This window comes from Hippopotamus amphibius, chromosome 14 (genome assembly GCF_030028045.1).
Source record: "Hippopotamus amphibius kiboko isolate mHipAmp2 chromosome 14, mHipAmp2.hap2, whole genome shotgun sequence".
In the NCBI taxonomy this organism is placed as follows: Eukaryota; Metazoa; Chordata; class Mammalia; order Artiodactyla; family Hippopotamidae; genus Hippopotamus; species Hippopotamus amphibius.
In genome coordinates, this window is record NC_080199.1 from 28,616,696 (window position 1) to 28,638,579 (window position 21,884).

General features: G+C 35.2%; 1 protein-coding gene across 1 annotated transcript; it reads right to left on the reverse strand.

Moving 5' to 3' along the window:
- Window positions 1-1,823: 1,823 nt before the first annotated feature.
- Window positions 1,824-12,617, reverse strand: LOC130835555 (syndetin-like). Its single transcript, XM_057707192.1, is given in 4 exon segments — window positions 1,824-2,057; window positions 2,059-3,631; window positions 3,633-4,617; window positions 12,524-12,617. Coding segments are annotated over 4 exon segments (2,886 nt in total).
- Window positions 12,618-21,884: the final 9,267 nt, after the last annotated feature.

Here is a 21,884-nt window from a genome sequence, read left to right on the forward strand (position 1 = left end):
GAATCCATGCAACTACAGGTATCATAATGAGCCACATTCACTTCATTTTACTTTTTGTCATCACTGACTCGTGTGTGCACGCACGCACCTGTGTGTGTGATTTTAAATGTTTACAATAGTTAAAAATATTTATAAAACATATCTATGTAACCACTTTTTTGGATTAAGAACTTTAGTGCCAGAAATTTAGAAACCACTGTAGACACTCAGAGCTCATAAATCAACCAGTATTCTGGTCTCGTGATAAATCTTTCTGATTATTTTATATTACCTTAACTATATATTTAGCTATTGTAAATATTCTATACTATTGTTAAACATACATTTTACTATATTATTATATATAATCCAAATCTTTTGTCAAGAGCCTGTAAAGTATTGATCATTAGAGTAAATGCAATCTGGGCAGTGTGGAGGGTAAAGTGAATGAGTCACTCTTCATTCTCATCAGATACAAAATGCAACCGGGAACCAAAATTCAATAATAAAGTAAATAATATTTTAATATAATTTTGAAGACCAAATTTAATGCAAAATGGTTCATGATTTTAAAATATCAAAATTCTAAATAAAGTCTAGCTCGCACCTTTCAGTTGCACAGCTTCCCTTCAGTAGCTTCACCCTAATCTTGGCCCTAGGTGGGGTACATTCTTCTTCCCCACTGATGTTGAGGCTGTCCATGTACCTTGTTCTGACAAGTGGAATGCTAGCATATGTGAAGCAAATACAGTCTTTCAATGTGATTGTGAAATTTGGCTTAACATCTTGTCCTCTTATGGTCCTGAATGAAAAGAAAGTGCCTACAGATCAGCATGTTCTAGCATATGAATACAAGTGAAATAGATAAATGTGACTCATAGCTTGAAATCAAGATCAGCCAAACTGGGCCAAGATCAACTGAACCCTAGCAGAATGTGTACACACCTTCAGACCCTTGAACAAGAAACACATACAAATAAATTTGTTGTAGAGGAACATAGAAGTTGTAGTTTATTGAAAAGACTTATTGTTATAATAGTGAAATACATAAAATGAATTTATGCATTTCAAGAGATTTATATCATGAGAAGATACTTTGCGAATAGAGCAGAAGTAATACATTGAAAACAAAACAATCACATACACAAAAAGAGAAAATCAAATTGGAAGAACAAACCATCATAAAGTATTGCAATTCATAGCTGTCAATAGTGTTTAAGCAGAAAATGTCAAAACATGTTTTTTTTTATGTTAAAGCATAATATTTATTAAATTTCATCATTTATGATCTCTGTGTCATAAGCAAATTAACCCTAACACAAACTCTGACATTTAGAAACACAGAGAGCATACTGATTTTTCAACTATTTTGCTTACACATACTTTTCAGTCATCATGCAGTGCTCATAATTAGGAGATACTATACATTAACCCTCTCATATTATGCTTATTAAGAACCAAACTCAGAGGGTGGAAAAATGCCAACATAAATTCATTCTCCAAAACCACCTATGAATGCATTGTCACTGTTCCTTCTAATCATATACTTATGGTACACTCCTCAGTAAAATGTATGACTGTAGTCACATAATAGTTATGATGAGGCAATATCATTTCAAGAAAGGCATACAACAAATGAGACTAAAAATTGAAGAGAAGCAGATCGGGGCTTATAAAAATCATTTGAGAACACCACACAAACTTCAATGTTTTCCACTTTCCAGTTGGAAAGAACATGCACGAAGTTTTCTTAAGACAGTTGTCAAGACTGCATGAAAAATTGGCTTTCATGTCATGTATGGTGAGAGAAGATCAATGTCATTGAGGAAAAAGAAACGTGTTCATTATCTTTTGGGTCTGTCTATATCATCTATAGCTGATAGAAGTTTTTGTCTTGCTTTCTCATTGATATGGGATCCCAGGCAAACATTTACCAGATTGGTCAGCTGCTTCACTGAATATTCCCTGTGCTCTTTGATCCAGCGTTCCATGTCATTCTCAGTTAGATAGTAGGCTTTAATATAGGTTTCCACAAATTCTTTATCTGCAGTGGGTCTAATATCTGTTAGCTTTTCCAAGCTTCACTAAAAACTGTTGAAAACCCAATTGCATCAAGGCACGACCCTCATTACTACACTTCTTGACGCTGGCATATCCTTTCACAATAGTTCTATTAGCCAGGCGTATACAATGTTTCCAAAGTATATTAGACACAGGCAAGGGTATCTGAACTCTCTTAGAAACTTCATTTAACCTTATGTTAAACTGCTCAAATTCCTTTAACAGTACATCTACATACATGTTGTGCTGTGACATAATTTCTTTGACATCCCATTTCACATTAGCCATTAGGAGCAGCGTCTGTTCATAGTCAATGGCTTTCCCAGCTACAATCCAGTAAATTGGTTTGCCTAGTTCACTGGCCATTGAGACGGTCTGAGAATAAAACTGCTGAAGAAAGGGTTTCTTGACTGCAGGCATTACAGCATCCAGATGTGGCTGAAGGAACTCAAACTGTTCAGCCAAGAATACCAAGGATTCTGTGGCTACCACTCTTTCTGCCAACCCATACAATGTATCCCCAGATGTCAAAACCACTATGTGGCTGAAATGAGGGCTCGGTACTTTCTCCTTTCTTTCTTTTGCTGCTGTAAGCGTGGCAGTAGGATCCAATGAAACTTCCAGATCAATGAGGCTTTCTTGTATTCTGTTTAGAGTTGTTCTTAGTCTACTACTGCTAAGACCTAGTCCTGTTGATTCCAATGAATCATTCCAACCAAAAAAGGTACATACTGCATACAAGTAATAATCAAACCGCTGAGACATGAAATGGATAACATCAAAAGCAATTGGTTTAAGAATGTTCATCATCTGCATATATTTACCAACAAGTCTTATTACATTCAATGTTGTATTTGTTAAGATGGGTGCATTCACTTTATTTAGACTGTAATCTTATTTCTTCCTGCTTTTTAGGGTCTCTCGAGAAATGCTTTTCACAGGAGCATCGCCTGTCTGCTCATCAACATAATCTCGTTTTAGTTCCTCAGGAACATCGCTGTCACCGTCATACTCCTGATAGGCACTTTTTTCTTGTTCGTCAGATTCATACCCATTAGAAGCCAGGACGTCTTCTGTTTCTTCACCTTTGTGGTCGGCCTGAATTTCAAATGGATTCCCACCACCACAGTACTGCTCAAACAAGGCTACTGTTTTTGAGGAAGTTGAAGATGGCTGCTTACTAGGTGAAACTGATGGGGAATGTGACTGTTCCATGAATTTAAATTCATGAAGTTGCAAAATGCTGAAATTTGACTTGACAGGACAAAGTTCCCAGGTCTCATTCTCTAGAAACATTCTCAGTTCATCAAGTCGTGTTCTATAGTAGTTCTTAAAATAATTGACACTTTGTTTTCTAATAGACTCTTGCAAAACTTCAGACTTGCTACCACAAAATTCTTCTCCAACTTGCATCAACCTGCTGATTATATCCAAAACAAAGATGAAATCATCATATTTGAATACAGACAAATCAGTTCCAAGCAAGTAGGTTTTTACTTTTAGCTGAACATCCTGCCATATTCGTGTAAGTCCATGTTCTAATTTCTTTTTTATGTAGCCACGATCAAAATTTGTTTCTTCAGTACCCATCATTACTCCCTTCAGAAGCAGAAGTAGCATCCTCATTGTCATGCTTTTCATGCGATTCCACAGTCCCGTAATAACTGAGCATAACCTCCCAGAGTGCTTTGCACAGGTCAGCAAGGCACGGAATATAGCTGTCCGGTGTAACATGTGTACAGATATCCTTATATTGCAGCTTTTGGAACTCTGTATCTGTGTTTCCTGCATATAGTTCCATGTAACCAAGAACAACTTGAAACGTGGTATTATGAATAGCTTGGGTGAAGTGCACGTGAAGTTGATCCATTGCTGTCTGTGTTTTTCCAAGAAGTTGATAAGCTTGTTGAACCTTGGTGTAACGGTTAATGTCAAAATTCTTGCAGATTTTGGACAGAGCAACATCCAACTGTTCCTCAATTTGCTCTTAAGTATCTTGTAGCTTTGAATTCAGTTCACTAATGCAACTATAATGTTTAAAAGTACTGGCAGCTTTCCGACATTCCAGGCACAGCTGAATAGCTCCTGGATAGTCTTCTTCCTCCAGCATTTCACTTAAGTGGATGTCTGTTCTTTGCAATGTTTTTATAGTTCTCAGAGATTTCATAAGTCCAATCAGCAACTGACGTTTCCTTTGATTTGCAAGAAGGCCTAAACTAGCTTGAGTAAAACCTTCCTTTGCGATATTCAAGTGTCTACTCCCATTTGTGCACATAATGGCAGCTAACTGAAGAGCTCTCTGTAATGAGGTAACTCTTTCCAGCTCCTTTACATAAGCAGGCTGTTTTTCAAGGGTTAAATCTGCTACTTTTTTAGAGACTGCAGCTTGCTGTTGTTTTAATTTGTCTCTGTACTCCTCTAATTCTTGCAAATTGAGAACAGGAGGGAGCTTCTCCAACTCATATTTAACAATATCAAATAAGTCTGTAGAAAAATACATTTGTTCAATACTATTAATTAGTTCTTGTTCAGCTTGAGGGTCACTAGGTTGTTCTCGAAGTTCTCGGAATTCCTCCTCTGCATGAAAATCCCATTAATTTGAAAACAACAGAATCCATTTCCCAGGAATGAAATTTTATATAATCACTAACTCTTCAGTAAACTTTTTCCCACAAAAACAGTCAGTAAAACTTCCAAAGTTTTATCTAGAATGGGTTCTGTATTCCCCTCTTCTCCTTGCTTCTCACTGTATCCTCAGCTTGGCCAATGGTTCCCAAACATGGCTCAAAACATGTTTTTAACAAACTCTTTAATAGAATTAATTGAATATATAAAGAAATAGATGATCACAAGTATGTAGTGTCATGATTTATCAAAAAGCACATTCATGTACCTAACAACGAGGTCAAGTTACATAATATTACCAGCAGCTCAAAAATAGCTGGGCTGTTTTATATTACCATGTTTCAAGTATATTATTACATAAATAAGGAAATAAAAAGTCAATTTTGCAATGAATATTGAGTGTGTCCAGAACATTTAATGATAAGAGAATATTAGTAAAACTATAGTTATTAGAAAATTCTTTCAAATATTTGTTATGAATAAAAATGTTATATATATTTAAGAGAAAAGATGTGGTAGAAAATATACTGAGTGACATTTTTGATGAGGTGTACGCATCAATTTTTGATAGCAAAATATATGGGAGGATATATGTCACATATTTAGTAATCTTTTTCAAAATGTGGGAGGTTCCTCATTGCTTTAAAAAAGTTAATTAAAAATCTTTAAAATATCTTCAGATTTTTATACTGTATTTCTTTTTACCCAATATGAGTTTCTTGTGGGCCAAAGATTCATTCTATTTTATCTCCAGAATTCCTAGCATGAATAAGGAGACTAGGTGAGAGGTGGTGTACTTTAGATAAACAATTTCAATGAATTATCTCTGATTTGAAAAGCAGTGGATTTACTTAAGACTTCAGCATATATAACTTTGAAACTGGGCATCCATTGTTTGCCTAATAAATATTTGTTGAGTGAAGGATTTTGAGTAGGTTACTTAATATCAAGGGCCCTCAAGTTTATGACTACAGAAAGGAGAAATAATAATAACTACCCTATAAAATTATGTGCTGGGATAGGCTGGTCATGGATTGGGTTAGACTGGCACTAGGTCACCAGCCAATTTCAAGAAAACTTCTGTGTAATGAAATACATGGTAAAACACCACAAAATCCCCAACCCAGTGGCACATACCTTAATTTGATTCTGAGAGACCCAAGATTTAACCAAAGAAATAAAGATTAAAGATAATCTATATAAACTTTCTGAAGTATTGTATATATTGAGTTGTTAAGGAGTTCAATAAATATTGATTTAATATATATATATATGGGTGTGCCTCAGTTAAGAGCTGAGCAGCTTTACCCACTGCAATAAGAGCAGAGAAAGTAGATCTATAAAGATGCTGAGATGGTGGTTAGCCAAAAGGAGTTAATTTGAATTCTAGGTGATGTTAGTATAAAATCCTACTTTTAACTGAAAATCAACTAGAAAAAAACTGTTCAGTGGAGTTAACAGAGGAAAAATTGAGAAACTGAATTAACGATGGTTCCATTCACTTTCACTGTCTGCCACCATGAAAAGTGCCAAGTTCAAATGACTGCAAGGGTTAAATATAAGGCATATTTAAGAACTGATAGTTTACATATAGTTGAAACTATTTTAAAGCATAGAGAAAAGGAGAAATTTAAAATCTTTTTTCTTACAAACCAGTACAGTAAGTCCCCTCCATACGAAAGAGTTCTGTTCTGAGAGTAGGTTCGTAAGTCCAATTTGTTCGTAAGTCCAACACAAAGTTAACCTAGGTACCCAACTAACAAAATCGGCTATGTAGTACTATATTGTAATAGGTTTATAATACTTTCCACACAAATAATACATAAAAAACAAACACAAAAAATTAAGAAAACATTTTTAATCGTACAGTACGATACCTTGAAAAGTACAGTAGTAAAATACAACAGCTGGCATAAAGGGGCTGGCATCAAATGAAGAGCCAAGAAGAGTTACTGACTGGAGGAGGGAGAGGAGATGGGAGATGGAAGAGCTGAAGGATCTTGTCAGCAATAGGAGATGGAGAGCAAGTTGCAGTTTCACTCCGGCCTGATGTTGATGGCACAGGTTCTGGTTCCTTGCTGGATTCAATTTTATTTACCCTCTTGAAAAAAACGATCCAAAAATGTCTAAGTACTAGCTCTTTTTTTTCTCATCATAAATGACATAGTAGCACCGGATTGCATTCTGAAGGGCTGCTGCAACCTTTGTGTACCATTCTATGTTCTGGTCCTGTGTCTCAAAAACTAACAGTGCCTCCTCAAATGAAGAAAATCCCCTTGCCATTTCCTGTGTCGTGACTCTCTTAGTTCTTCAGTTACTTCTTCCTCTTGTCTCTGTCTTTCTCTGGGCCTCCAATCCCATCAGGTCTTCCTTGTGTTGCACAGCAAGAAGTTCAATGTTATAAGAATGAGCGACATCTATCATCTTTTGACCTTGCTCCACTCTCTCAATTATTTTCACTTTTGTTTCCATCGTTATCACTTGGCATTTCTTAGCAGTACCAGCTATATCACTGCCTCTCTTACGCTTGCTTCCAGACATCCTGGGCTTGAAATAAACATACTGTCCTAGTGTACTCTATACAGTACTGTACAGTAAAGTACACAAATGCACAACCACTTGTAGAAGATGCATGCACATGACAATGTATGCCAGACACGTGAACTAACTTACATGAAAGACATGCGAACACATGATCACATCTTTGAAAGTTCACAACTTGAAGGTTTGTATGTAGGGGACTTACTGTATATAAAATAATAAAGATGCCTAACAAAGATAAGAATTACGAAACATACATATAAACATATTTAATTAGATAAAAGTATTTTAAAAATCTTTTGAAAAAGTGAAGATATTACCTGTTTGACTCACTTACACACATATAAAAATATATACATATATATTACATAAATACATAGTTATATAAATACAATGATTTTTGAGTGACAGAATTTTTTAACACAAACCAATATTTGCCAAAAATAGCATTTGATGAAGCTTAATATCATTCCTGAGTAAAAGAGAAGTTAAACCTAGAGTTGCTACAATGTAACAATAAAATAGATGCCTGCAGAATACATGGTGTTGCTTTTATAAGTTATATGTCTATTTCATGCTATTATTTCTTTAACAGATATTTCGTTTACTCTCATAATAATAAACTAAAAAGTGAATTATATACTAAATATAGCTTTTTCTGAAACAATATTCTCAAGTTTTCTAGGAATTCCCTATTGACTTCATTAAGTTTTATTGCTCTTACCTATCTGACATACTTTTTTCTTTTCTGGCTGATTGAATTCACCCTTACCAAAACCCTCTGTCGGAATTCATTAGGACCCTCCATGGATAGTCATTTTCTATCAACTATGAAATAATAATAATAATAATAATAAAATCATATTTTAAATTCAACTTCTAAATCCACATAAATTGCCTAGTTTTTAACTCAAATTATGTGAATTTGTCTTCAACTGCTTATATAACAATTCCACATAGATATATCATTATTTCAGATTGATTCTCCCCAAAAGTGAGTAATATGTCTTAATTTTGATCCTTACCTTTATTGGAATTCTGACTCTTATTCTTGTTGGCTAGTAATATCAAGACTCTTTAAAAACCTTGCAGAGGCAATTATTTTTTAAGGGTTGACAATGTCTGTTTAAAATTAGAACAACTTTAGCACGTTACTGGGCAGATTTAATATTAGGCTTTGAATAACAGAATGTGTTTGTTTTATTTTCAATAATATATTTTAGCAGTCTGTAGAAGTGGTAGGGAACATTTATGGTTAGTATTTCTAACAACATGAAACTAACAATTATTAACTACTTGACTGCAGCACTTTAGGTTTAGATGGCTCTAAAGTAATCATGCTTGACATATATAATTCTGCTCCTTAAAAACAGCCACTAAGGTTTTAAGAGGCACACTTTACAACCGATTATAGAATATAGCCGTATCATTTTTCTAATATTATGGTACAAAGATGAAATGATTAAAATACTCAAATATGTTTAAGCTAGAGCTCTCAAAATTAATGCATCTTGAAAATTAAACACATATGTTGCCAAAGTTATTTAAAGTTACTAAGATAAATAATTATATTATAATTCTCAAAAAAGAAGTTTAACAAGAGAATCAGAGAACTAATACATGGCAAAACTCTAGAGAATTTTTTTTCTCTTTTTTGATCAGCCAGTGATAAACTTCGAAGACTTTCCTGATAAATCTTCACTATCTTTTCCACGAATAATACATTTCTCTACATTTCCTCATACACTTACCATAATTTCAAATATTTTACAGTAAGAAAAAATATCACCTTAAGCCTAAAGATTTTTAAAATTTTAACATGAGGTTTATAAAGTTTTAACTATGATTATTTGGCATGAAATATTAAAAAAAGTGTTTTAACTAGTGTGTTTTAGCCTGGTGGATTCCTGAAAACCTTTCACAGATGTGATTGCAAGCTTTGAAAATTTTATCGCATATGTATTTGCATTCTACTGACAAGTGCGTCTACCTGATTGAAATTAAAGCTGAGTGGCCCATGCCACCCAATGTACATACAAGTAAAACAAAAAGAGATTTAGTTATGTTCTACAATGACATCAAATGACACAAAGTTATTTCTGTAATAAAAGTTGAATACACAGATGCACCAAATTTCAGTATAAATCTTTGAAACTATCAAAAACATTTGTTAAGTGTATGTACTCAGGAAGAGTTAAAGCTTAATTTTAAATTTTGTTAAAGGTTCAAAACCAAAAAGTTGATTTCCAAAGGGAGTAAACATTACAATTACATTCTCTTTTTTTGGTAAGTGAAAAGGATTATAAATTTAAACCTACCTGTCTGTCTGTCTGTCTGTCTATCTACCTACCTACCTACCTATTTATCTATCTATGCTCATCTGTGGAGATTTTCATATGAAATTCAGATCTTTTCAGTAAATGCAGCTTGATTGTTCTTTTAAGAGAATGGATTTGGTTTCTTCACAAATTCAAATGTTGTTTTAGTCTCTCACATGACCAATTTTTAAAGAACAAAGTATTAACAGAATATACAAATGACCACATTCCAAATTACTGGGCACGCGCCCAGTATATTCTGAAGTCAAATCAAATCTTAGCTCCTTAACATTTCCAATTAATTTTTTTGTCCTACAAATCATTCAATTTAGAATATTTTAATCCAAACACATTTGACAAATATTAACACAGAGATGCAGTGTTGTCTGTGTGATAATGTACAGACAAGAATCTTATTTTAAATTTCAAAAAGTTTATGCTACTTGTTTAGAGTTTATAACTTATGAGTTTAAATTTAACTAGGTAACCACATTTGTCAACTGGCTACAGTTTATTTAAGTCATTTACTACTCCAAGTGAATGACACTATGTATAACGTCTTCTTGCGGCAGAGAGTACACATGCTCATCAAAACCTACGCCTTCCTTCTAGCTGTAGAGATAGATCAAATTCCCCATTCTCATGTGCAGTCAGTAGCAGCCATGTGGAAGTGATGTATGTCACCTCCAGAATAAGCCCATAAAAACCTCCCACGTATTCTGTTTCTCCTCCTTTCCCCTCTACGTTCTAATACCAAGGATGCAAATGTACTCTGAATTCCTAGCATGTGTTAAATTCCAGCATGTATTTAAAGGATGGTGGAAATACATGCTGGAAAGACCACAGATCTATCTCTAAAACACTGAGTGGGAGGCCATTATGCTAAATACAAACATTAAACTGTTAGATAATCAATGAAAAGAACAACACAACAATAAATCTTCAATTGTGTTAATCCTGAGATATCTGGACAGCTTATTACAGAGAAAAGAGATGCTTACCCCAATAAAATCTAAAATAGGTGACACAAGTTTTGCAATTGGGAAACAGAAAGCAAAGAAACAGACATAGCAAAGTGAGAGATGGCAACCCCCTTTACGTATTGCAAAAACATTCAGTAAAATGTTATCTGCGATAAGTTGGAAGAAATACAATGAGCTTAGTGAATCTGTTAGGGGTTAACTATTTGTAAAAGGTCAGATAACATATATTTTTGGCATCGTATGCCATATGTTCTCCATCACAACTACCCAACATTACTATTAAAATGAGAAAATGTCCATAGACTGCTTGTTGAAGAATAGTCATGACTGGATTTGGCCCACTAGCATTAGTTTAGAGACTTTCTTCTGAGGAACTTGTTTCCAATGAATCAGAATAACCATAAAGAGTGGATGGGGAAAGGAAAAAGTCAGAATCCTCACAGGTGTATTGGCCCACAAACCAAACAAGCCATGGTACAAAAATAAATGTAATTTTGTTATCTTCCCACCCCAGCTATAGTTTCAGGTGATTTCATCATTCCAACTATTAAGTTGAGAGATACGAAGCATGGCATAAATAATCAATGATATAACTCAGATTATCATTTATGTCTAGCAGAGAACTTCAGTAGGTTGACTGCTACATGTAACTGACAAGAAGTGAGTAGATCGCAAGGTGCCTGGTAAATTTTGAATGAATTGCATTGCCAAAGAAAACACAAACCATAACAAAACAGAGGAAAAACAAACACAAATCATTTTTGTTTTAAAACAACCTATAGGTCCCCAAACATATACCAGCCATAGGTGGAACTATTCTACAACACCCAACACAGACAAAGCTGTAAAGATGGACAGGAAGAAACCTCCCAAAGGGCATGAAAACAATTAGCAAAGGAATTCTTCCTAGGGAGCAAAATCAGGGACTGATCAATGATTTTCTATCTACCACACCAAGCTGATATAGACCCGTAGCTTTTGAGCTCGCATTCTCATTTTCCAAATTGTTGTTTTCTGTTTAGTTTTTTCTTTGTGGATTTCTGTCTCAATTTCTCTATTGTACATGGACTATGCATAGAAATGAAATAACAGGACTTGGGTTGAACAGATAACAGGTCACAAGACCAAAGGAAACCACATCCTAACATCACGGAAAAGTCTGAAAATCACCTACAGATCCTGGACTTTAAGTTGGGTGGAGTAAATGCAAGGGATTTGGGGCTGTCTCCCTTAGAAAAGGGTGGATATATTTCATGATTGAAAGGAGAAGTAAAATCTTAGAGACCATGAAGAGACAGATTGAAGAGATAGATGACAGAGAAATTTGGGGGCACATAAAAACAATTCCTTCTTCTTATCAGGCATAGGGATAGACTATTTTTCAAGCTTCCTTTTTCGCTAGGTGTGGTCATGTGACTGAGTTATAACCAGTGTAAAGCGAGTGGAAACAATATGGTTACTTCTAGGACTATTCCAGGCAATAAAATCCTATTGCAAGTTCCCTCATGAACTTTCTCTACCACATGTTGCAGGGCATCCAACTTAGGACTCAGAATGATGCCCTATAAATGAAAGAAACCCAGGTCCCTAAATCTATACAGGAAGGTCCACCCTGTGAGCATCACTATCAAACTGGTAAGGATGTGATGGAAACAATTTCTCTTGTGTTATGTGTTTGAAATATCTTGAGTTTTGTTTTATGACAGTTTATCCTAAATAATATGGTTCTCTTCCAGAGAGCAAAATCTGAAACATTTTAGAAGCTAATTTCAAATGGCTTTATTTGATCACACATAATTTAATTTCCATTTCTACCTTTCTCAAATGTAAATGTTGAACTGATTCTGGGCTATATCTTACGGTATAGTTTCTATATTGTCTTGGGAGTAGACATTTTTTATCCTTTTCACAGTGTTCACTGCCAGTCTTTATTCAGTAAAATTGCTTAAGAAATCATCTTTTTTCTTTCACTCTGAGCTCATGTAGAACATAGGTGAGCATGAAGGAGATGGATACCTTCTCTAGGATGCACAGGTAGGCTTCGACAACCTTGAGGCCACTTGCACCCTTTCATCAAAAACAGCATCAGGAACATCTGTTCTCTAAGCATTGTCGATGTCTTGCAAAAATATTAAATGACATGAAAAATTATGACTGCTAAAAACAAACATATTACCTTTTAATATAAACATGACTTATGGTTACTTTTTCATTTCTGTAGCAACCAATATGGTATGTATGTGAAACAAAAATCCACACCATAATATCTCCTGACTTATCTTATCTTCTATGTCTGGGACCATTTCTTTGGGGAAATAAACACACGGAACTTTGTGCCATTCCACAAATACGTTAACATCTTCCATACTTTAATTTTTTCTAACTAAGGAGAATATAGTTAAATTTTATGGTAAGATATTATGCATTCTTAAAGATCTAGTTCAAACTTTACCAACTTTTAAAAATCTTTCTTATCTATAATTTCCAGAAGCACTTGATTAAGAATCCCTCAGTGAATTAAAGTAATTTACATAATTTTGATTTTCACTAAACAGTTTATTTCTGTAATTTTCATTTTTTTAACTCTTTATTAGAATATAATTGCTTTACACTGCTGTGCCAGTTTTGCTGTACAACACACTGTATCAGCTGTATTTATAAATATATCCCCATATCCCCTCCTTCCCGTGGCTCCCTCCCACCCTCCCTTATCCTGGCCCTCTAAGTCATCACCCATCATCGAGTTGATCTCCCTATGTTATGCAGCACATTCCCACTAGCTATCTATTTTACATTTGGTAGTGTATCTATGTCTATGCTACTCTCTCACTTCGTCCCAGCTTCCCCTTCACCCCCTCAACACCCAGTGTCCTCACGTCCATTCTGTACATATGCATCTTTCTTCTTGCCCTGTCACTAGGTTCATCAGTACCATTTATTTAGATTCCACATACATGAGTCTGCATACAGTATTTGTTTTTCTCTTTCTGGCTTACTTTGCTCTGTATGACAGACTCTAGGTCCATCCACCTCACTACAAATAACTCAATTTCGTTCCTTTCCATGGCTGAGTAATATTCCATTATATATATGTGCCACATCTTCTTTATCCATTCATCTGTTGATGGGCATTTAGGCTGCTTCCACGTCCTGGCTATTGTACATAGTGCTGCAGTGAACACTGTGATACATGCTTCTTTTTTGGATTATGGTTTTCTCAGGGTATATGCCCAGGAGTGGGATTGCTGGGTCATATGGTAGTTCCATTTTTAGTTTTTTAAGGAACCTCCATACTGTTTTCCATAGTGGCTGTACCAACTTACATTCTCACCAACAGTGAGGGAGGGGTCCCTTTTCTCCACACCCTCTCCAGCATTTATTGTTTCTAGATGTTTTGATGATGGCCATTCTGACTTGTGTGAGGTGATACCTCATTGTGGCTCTGACTTGCATTTCTCTAATGATTAGTGATGTTGAGCATCTTTTCACGTGTTTGTTAGCCATCTGCATGTCTTCTTTGGAGAAATGTCTATGTAGGTCTTCCGCCCATTTGTGGATTGGGTTATTTCCTCTTCTGGTATAAAGCTTCATGAGCTACTTGTATACTTTGGAGATTAATCCTTTGTCCATTGCTTTGTTGGCAACTATTTTCTCCCATTCTGAGGGTTGTCTTCTTGTCTTGTTTATGGTTTCTTTTGCTGTGCAAAAGCTTTTAAGTTTCATTAGGTCCCATTTGTTTACTTTTGAGTTTATTTCCATTATTCTAGAAGGTGGGTCAAAAAGGATCTTGCTTTGATGTATGTCACAGAGTGTTCTGCCTATGTTTTCCTCTAGGAGTTTTATGGTGTCTGGCCTTACATTTAGGTCTTTAACCCATTTTGAATTTATTTTTGGGTATGGTGTTAGGAAGTGTTCCAATTTCATTCTTTTACATGTAGCTGTCCAGTTTTCCCAGCACCACTTATTAAAGAGGCTGTCTTTTTTCCATTGTATATTCTTGCCTCCTTTGTCATAGATTAGCTGACCGTAGTTTATCTCTGGGCTTTCTGTCCTGTTCCACTGATCTATATTTCTGTTTGTGTGCCAGTACCATACTGTCTTGATCACTGTAGGCTTGTAGTATAGTTTGAAGTCAGGAAGCCTGACTCCACCAACTCCGTCTTCCCTTCTCAAGATTGCTTTGGCTATTCGGGGTCTTTTGTGTTTCCGTACAAATCATAAAATTTCTTGTGCTAGTTTTGTGAAAAATGCCACTGGTAATTTGATAGGGATTGCATTGAATCTGTAAATTGCTTTGGGTAGGATAGTCATTTTCACAGTGTTGATTCTTCCAATCCAAGAACATGGTATGTCCCTCCATCTGTATTGTCTTTGATTTCTTTCATCTGTGTTTATAGTTTTCTGCACACAGGTCTTTTGCCTCCTTATTCCTAGGTATTTTATTCACTTTGTTCCAGTGGTAGAAGGGAGTGTTTCCTTAATTTTTCCTTCTGTTCGTTCTTTGTTAGTGTATAGGAATGCAAGAGATTTCTGTGCATTAATTTTGTATCCTGCTACTTCACGAAATTCATCAATTAGTGCTAGCAGTTTTCTGGTAGAGTCTTTTGGGTTTTCTATGTGTAATATCATGTCATCTGCAAAGAGTGACAATTCTACTTCTTTTCCAATTTGGATTCCTTTTATTTCATTTTCTTCTCTGACTGCTGTGGCTAAAACTTCCAAAACTGTGTTGAATAATAATGGTGAGAGTGGACACCCTTGTCGTATTCCTGTCCTTAGAGGGAGTGCTTTCAGTTTTTTCACCATTAAGAATGATGTTGGCTGTTGGTTTGTCATATATGGCTTTTATTATGTTGAGGTATTTTCTTTCTTTGCCCACTTTCTGGAGAGTTTTTGTCATAAATGGATGTTGAACTTTGTCAAAAGATTTTTGTGCATCTATTGACATGATCACATGGTTTTTATTCTTCAGTTTGTTAATATGATGTATCACATTGATTGATTTGTGTATATTGAAGAATCCTTGCATCCTAGGGATAAACCCCACTTGATCATGGTGTATGATCTTTTTAATGTGCTGTTGGATTCTGTTAGCTAGTATTTTGTTGAGGATTTTTACATGTATATTCAACAGTGATATTTGTCTGTAATTTTCTTTCTTGTGACATTTTTGTCTGGTTTTGGTATCAGGGTGATGGTGGCCTTGTAGAATGAGTTTGGGAGTGTTCCTCCTTCTGATATTTTTTGGATGAGTTTGAGAAAGATAGGTGTTAGCTCTTCTCGAAATGTTTGATAGAATTCGCCTGTGAATCCATCTGGCCCTGGGCTTTTGTTTGTTGGGAGATTGTTAATCACAGTCTCAATTTCAGTGCTTGTGATTGGTCTATTCATGGTTTCTATTTCTTCCTGGTTCAGTCTTGGAAGATTCTACTTGTCTAAGAATTTATCCATTTCTTCCAGGTTATCCAATTTATTGGCGTAGAGTTGCTTGTAGTAGTCTCTCATGATGTTTTGTATTTCTGAGGTGTCCGTTGTTACTTCTCCTTTTTCATTTCTAATTCTGTTGATTTGTGTCTTCTCCCTTTTTTTCCTGATGAGTCTGGCTAATGGTTTATCAATTTTGTTTATCTTCTCAAAGAACCAGCTTTTAGTTTTATTGATCTTTGCTATTGTTTCTTTCCTTTCTTTTTCATTTATTTCTGCTCTGATCTTTATGATTTCTTTCCTTCTACTCACTTTGGGGTATTTTTGTCCTTCTTTCTCTAATTGTTTTAGATGTAAGCTTAGGTTGTTTATTCGAGATTTTTCTTGTTTCTTGAGGTAGGATTGTATTGCTATAACCTTCCCTCTTAGACAGCTTTTGCTGCATCCCATAGGTTTTGAGTCATTGTGTTTTCATTTTCACTTGTTTCTAGGTATTTTTTGCTTTCCTTTTTGATTTCTGCACTGACTTCTTGGTTGTTTAATAGCGTATTGTTTAGTCTCCATGTGTTTGTAATTTTTACAGTTTTTTTCCTGTAATTGATATTTAGTCTCATGGCGTTGTTGTCGGAGACGATGCTTGATACAATTTCAGTTTTCTTGAATTTACTGAGGCTTGATTTATGACCCAAGATGTGATCTATCCTAGAGAATGTTCCATGTGCACTTGAGAAGAAAGTATATTCTGTAGTTTTTGTATGGAATGTCCTATAAATATCATTAAGTCAGGATGGTCTAATGTGCCATTTAAAGCTTGTGTGTCCTTATTTATTTTCTGTTTGGATGATCTGTCCATTGGTGTAAGTGGGGTGTTAAAGTTTCCTACTATTATTATATTACTGTCCATTTCCCCTTTTATGGCTGTTAGCATTTGCCTTATGTATTGAGGTGCTCGTATGTTGGGTGCATAGTTATTTACAATTGTTATGTGTTCTTCTTGCATTGATCCCTTGATCATCATGTAGTGTCCTTCCTTGTCTCTTTTAATAGTCTTTACTTTCAAGTCTAATTTGTCTGATATAAGTATTGCTACTCCAGCTTTCTTTTGACTTCCATTTGCATGGAATATCTTTTTCCATCCCCTTACTTTCAGTCTATATGTGTCCCTTGGTATGAAGTGGGTTTTTTGTAGGCAGCATATTTCAGGGTCTTGTTTTTGTATCCATTCAGCCAGTCTGTGTCTTTTGGGTGGAGCATTTAATCCATTTACATTTAAGGTGATTATTGACATGTATGTTCATATTACCATTTTCTTAATTGTTTTGGGTTTGTTTTTGTAGATCTTTTCCTTCTCTTGTGTTTACTGCCTAGAGGACTTCCTTTAGCAATTGTTGCAATCCTGGTTTTGTGGCGCTGAATTCGCTTAACTTTTGCTTGTCTGTAAAGCTTTTGATTTCTCCCTCAAATCTGAATGAGATTCTTTCTGGCTAGAGGATTTTTGACTGAAGGTTTTTCTCTTTCAAGACTTTATCTCCTGCCACTCCCTTCTTGCCTGCAGAGTTTCTACAGAGAGATCAGCTGTTATCCTTATGGGTTTTCCCTTATATGTTATTTGTTCCGTTTTTCTTGCTGCCTTTAATATTTTTTCATTGTGTTTAATTTTCGTTACTTTGATTAATAAGTGCATTGGTGTTTTTTTCCTTGGGCTTATTCTGTATGGGACTCTCTGCACTTCTTTGACTTGGTTTACGATTTCCTTTCCCATGTGGGGTAAGTTTTCCACCATAATCTCCTCAGATATTTTCTCAGACCCTTTCTTTTTTTATTCTTATTCTGGGACACCTATGATTCGAATGTTGGTACACTTAATGTTATCCCTGAGGTCTCTGAGGCTGTCTTCCATTCTTTTTCTTATTTTTCTTTTTCCTTCTCTGTGGCAGTTATTTCCTCCATTCTATTTTCCAACTCATGTGTTCTTCTGCCTCCATTATTCTGCTGTTTATACCATCTAGAGTATTTTTAATTTCATTTATTGTGTTGTTCATTACTGTTTGTTTGCTCTTTAGTTCTTCCAGGTCCTTATTAAATGTTTCTTGTATTTTCTCTATTTTATTTTAAAGGTTTTGGATCATCTTTACTATCATTACTCTGAATTCTTTTTCAGACAGTTTGCCAATTTCTTCTTCATTTATTTGGTCTTGTGGGTTGTTTTCCTGCTCCTTTGCCTGCAAGGTGTTTCTTTGTTTTCTCACTTTGTCTAATTTATAGTATTTGCTGTCTCCTTTCCCTTTGTTGCCTAGTAGTAATTCCTCTTAACTCTGTTCTGTTTGGCTTGTGGAGTCACACAGTGGAACTTGCTGGACTTTGGTTGGATTTGGAGCTTGGTGTTGAGAATGAGAACTCTGGGGGAGCACTTGTTGATTAATATTCCATGGGGTCAGTAGTTCTCTGGTGGTCCAATGTCCCAGAACCTGTGCTGCTGTCTCAGAGGTCCAGGTTTGACCCCTGGCCAGAATACTCATTTAGTGAACTAATTCTTTTACCTTGATGCTAAATTCACCATTTTCTCTAGTAGTTCTTCTTAACTAACCTATTTTGTCTGATTTAGTATAACTTCACATTCAATTACTGACTCAATGGATATCTAATATTTCAATCTTAACACGTGTAAAATAAAACCTGACTCTTCCTCCAAAGACTCATTCATTCTGTAGTTTTTGCCATCTTAATTAATAGCAACCCCATTTTTCCATTCCTCAAATCGAATTGTAGAGTATTATTTCTCTTTCAGTCTTTTTTCAGCAAATTCCAATAGTTTTACATTCAGAATATGTATAGACTATGATGATTCCTTGCCACCTCCACAATTACCACAATTACTGTACATACTCTGTTGTCTAGATTATATCAGTGGTATCCTAACTCATCTCCAAGCTACAGCTTTTGTGCCTCTAGAGTCTATTCCCCAAAAAGCAACCAAAATCTTTGTGTTAAAGATAAGACTAATAACGTAACTTTGCAACTCAGGGTAAATGTCAAAATTCTTATTTTCTAACTTTATTTTTCCTCAAAGTTTTTAGTATCATATAAGACACTGTAACATTGTGTATGAGGGTGTCTGTGTGTGTGTGTTTATTGACTTCCTCATTCTCTCTCTAAAATGCAAACTCAGTGAAACATGAACAGAGAGTTTACTGTATTTCATTAACTGCTCTTTTATCCATACAAAGAATGAGGCTTGGCACATATTAGGCATTCACAAATAATTACTGAATGAATAAATGATGACCTCTACTTTTCTGTACTAGGACAAATATATAGTTCCTTCCTCTTTTAGCACTTGGCAACTTTAGAACATAAATTAACCTATAATTATTCTTTACTTTAAGTTTCCCACAATTGTTGTTTTCTTAATAATGGGCATTTTAAATCTTGGGTAAAAATGTGCTTAATTATTTGTTTAGGGACTAACATCTGTAATATAGTGTTCCCTATGTATTGATAATTCACTTCTTTATCTCTTAAAAGATAATGAAATCCATAAGCATAAGTGCATTAAGTGTAAAGAGAAAGCTGTTGTAATAAAACTCTATTGTAGCAAAACAGATAAGCAAACAGATAAATATACTGGTAAGAGCAGTTATTTGAAGTTTTATATTGGTGATGCACAGATTTAAAATATAAATGATCAATTCTTGAAATTATATTTCAAAACAAATTCAGCGTCTAAGTAAATTAGCTGAAGTTTTAAAATCTGGAACAACAAAATGAACTGTAATTTGCTAAACTGTAGATAATCAGGAAAAGTCGTTAATGGTGAGATTAAAAATAAGATCAGGGGAAGCAATTATACTTTGAATACATCATAAGTGGAAATTTTGAGTCTGAAAATATGCTCTGATAAAATTATTGTAAAGAACCACTTAAATCAGAAGACCAACAATCAAAGAAAGGTTATCTGCATTATTTTATCCTTGTTTCTTTTAATGGAAATAGCTATTTCCCTAAAATAACTTGTTTTATTTTTGATCTTCTTGAAGATTATTCAGCAAGAAAATTTCATAAGGCAAATAACAGTACTATTATTCATAAATCTATCCTTTTGCCAAATATTTATTGATTTCACAGTATGTCTCAAATGTTGGAGATGCTGGTGTATTTAAGGTGAGCTATATTATATTTATATGGATTCATTCATGAATCCTTTGAACTAACAATGCTGTTAAAATGAAGATTACTATGAACTTGCCTAAGAAGGCAAAAGACCTGTGTGCAGAAAACTATAAGACACAGATGAAAGAAATCAAAGACAATACAAACAGATGGAGGGACATACCATGTTCTTGGATTGGAAGAATCAACACTGTGAAAATGACTATCCTACCCAAAGCAATTTACAGATTCAATGCAATCCCTATCAAATTACCAGTGGCATTTTTCACAAAACTAGCACAAGAAATTTTATGATTTGTACGGAAACACAAAAGACCCCGAATAGCCAAAGCAATCTTGAGAAGGGAAGACGGAGTTGGTGGAGTCAGGCTTCCTGACTTCAAACTATACTACAAGCCTACAGTGATCAAGACAGTATGGTACTGGCACACAAACAGAAATATAGATCAGTGGAACAGGACAGAAAGCCCAGAGATAAACTACGGTCAGCTAATCTATGACAAAGGAGGCAAGAATATACAATGGAAAAAAGACAGCCTCTTTAATAAGTGGTGCTGGGAAAACTGGACAGCTACATGTAAAAGAATGAAATTGGAACACTTCCTAACACCATACCCAAAAATAAATTCAAAATGGGTTAAAGACCTAAATGTAAGGCCAGACACCATAAAACTCCTAGAGGAAAACATAGGCAGAACACTCTGTGACATACATCAAAGCACGATCCTTTTTGACCCACCTTCTAGAATAATGGAAATAAACTCAAAAGTAAACAAATGGGACCTAATGAAACTTAAAAGCTTTTGCACAGCAAAAGAAACCATAAACAAGACAAGAAGACAACCCTCAGAATGGGAGAAAATAGTTGCCAACAAAGCAATGGACAAAGGATTAATCTCCAAAGTATACAAGTAGCTCATGAAGCTTTATACCAGAAGAGGAAATAACCCAATCCACAAATGGGCGGAAGACCTACATAGACATTTCTCCAAAGAAGACATGCAGATGGCTAACAAACACGTGAAAAGATGCTCAACATCACTAATCATTAGAGAAATGCAAGTCAGAGCCACAATGAGGTATCACCTCACACAAGTCAGAATGGCCATCATCAAAACATCTAGAAACAATAAATGCTGGAGAGGGTGTGGAGAAAAGGGACCCCTCCCTCACTGTTGGTGAGAATGTAAGTTGGTACAGCCACTATGGAAAACAGTATGGAGGTTCCTTAAAAAACTAAAAATGGAACTACCATATGACCCAGCAATCCCACTCCTGGGCATATACCCTGAGAAAACCATAATCCAAAAAAGAAGCATGTATCACAGTGTTCACTGCAGCACTATGTACAATAGCCAGGACGTGGAAGCAGCCTAAATGCCCATCAACAGATGAATGGATAAAGAAGATGTGGCACATATATATAATGGAATATTACTCAGCCATGGAAAGGAACAAAATTGAGTTATTTGTAGTGAGGTGGATGGACCTAGAGTCTGTCATACAGAGCAAAGTAAGCCAGAAAGAGAAAAACAAATACTGTATGCAGACTCATGTATGTGGAATCTAAATAAATGGTACTGATGAACCTAGTGACAGGGCAAGAAGAAAGATGCATATGTACAGAATGGACGTGAGGACACTGGGTGTTGAGGGGGTGAAGGGGAAGCTGGGACGAAGTGAGAGAGTAGCATAGACATAGATACACTACCAAATGTAAAATAGATAGCTAGTGGGAATGTGCTGCATAACATAGGGAGATCAACTCGATGATGGGTGATGA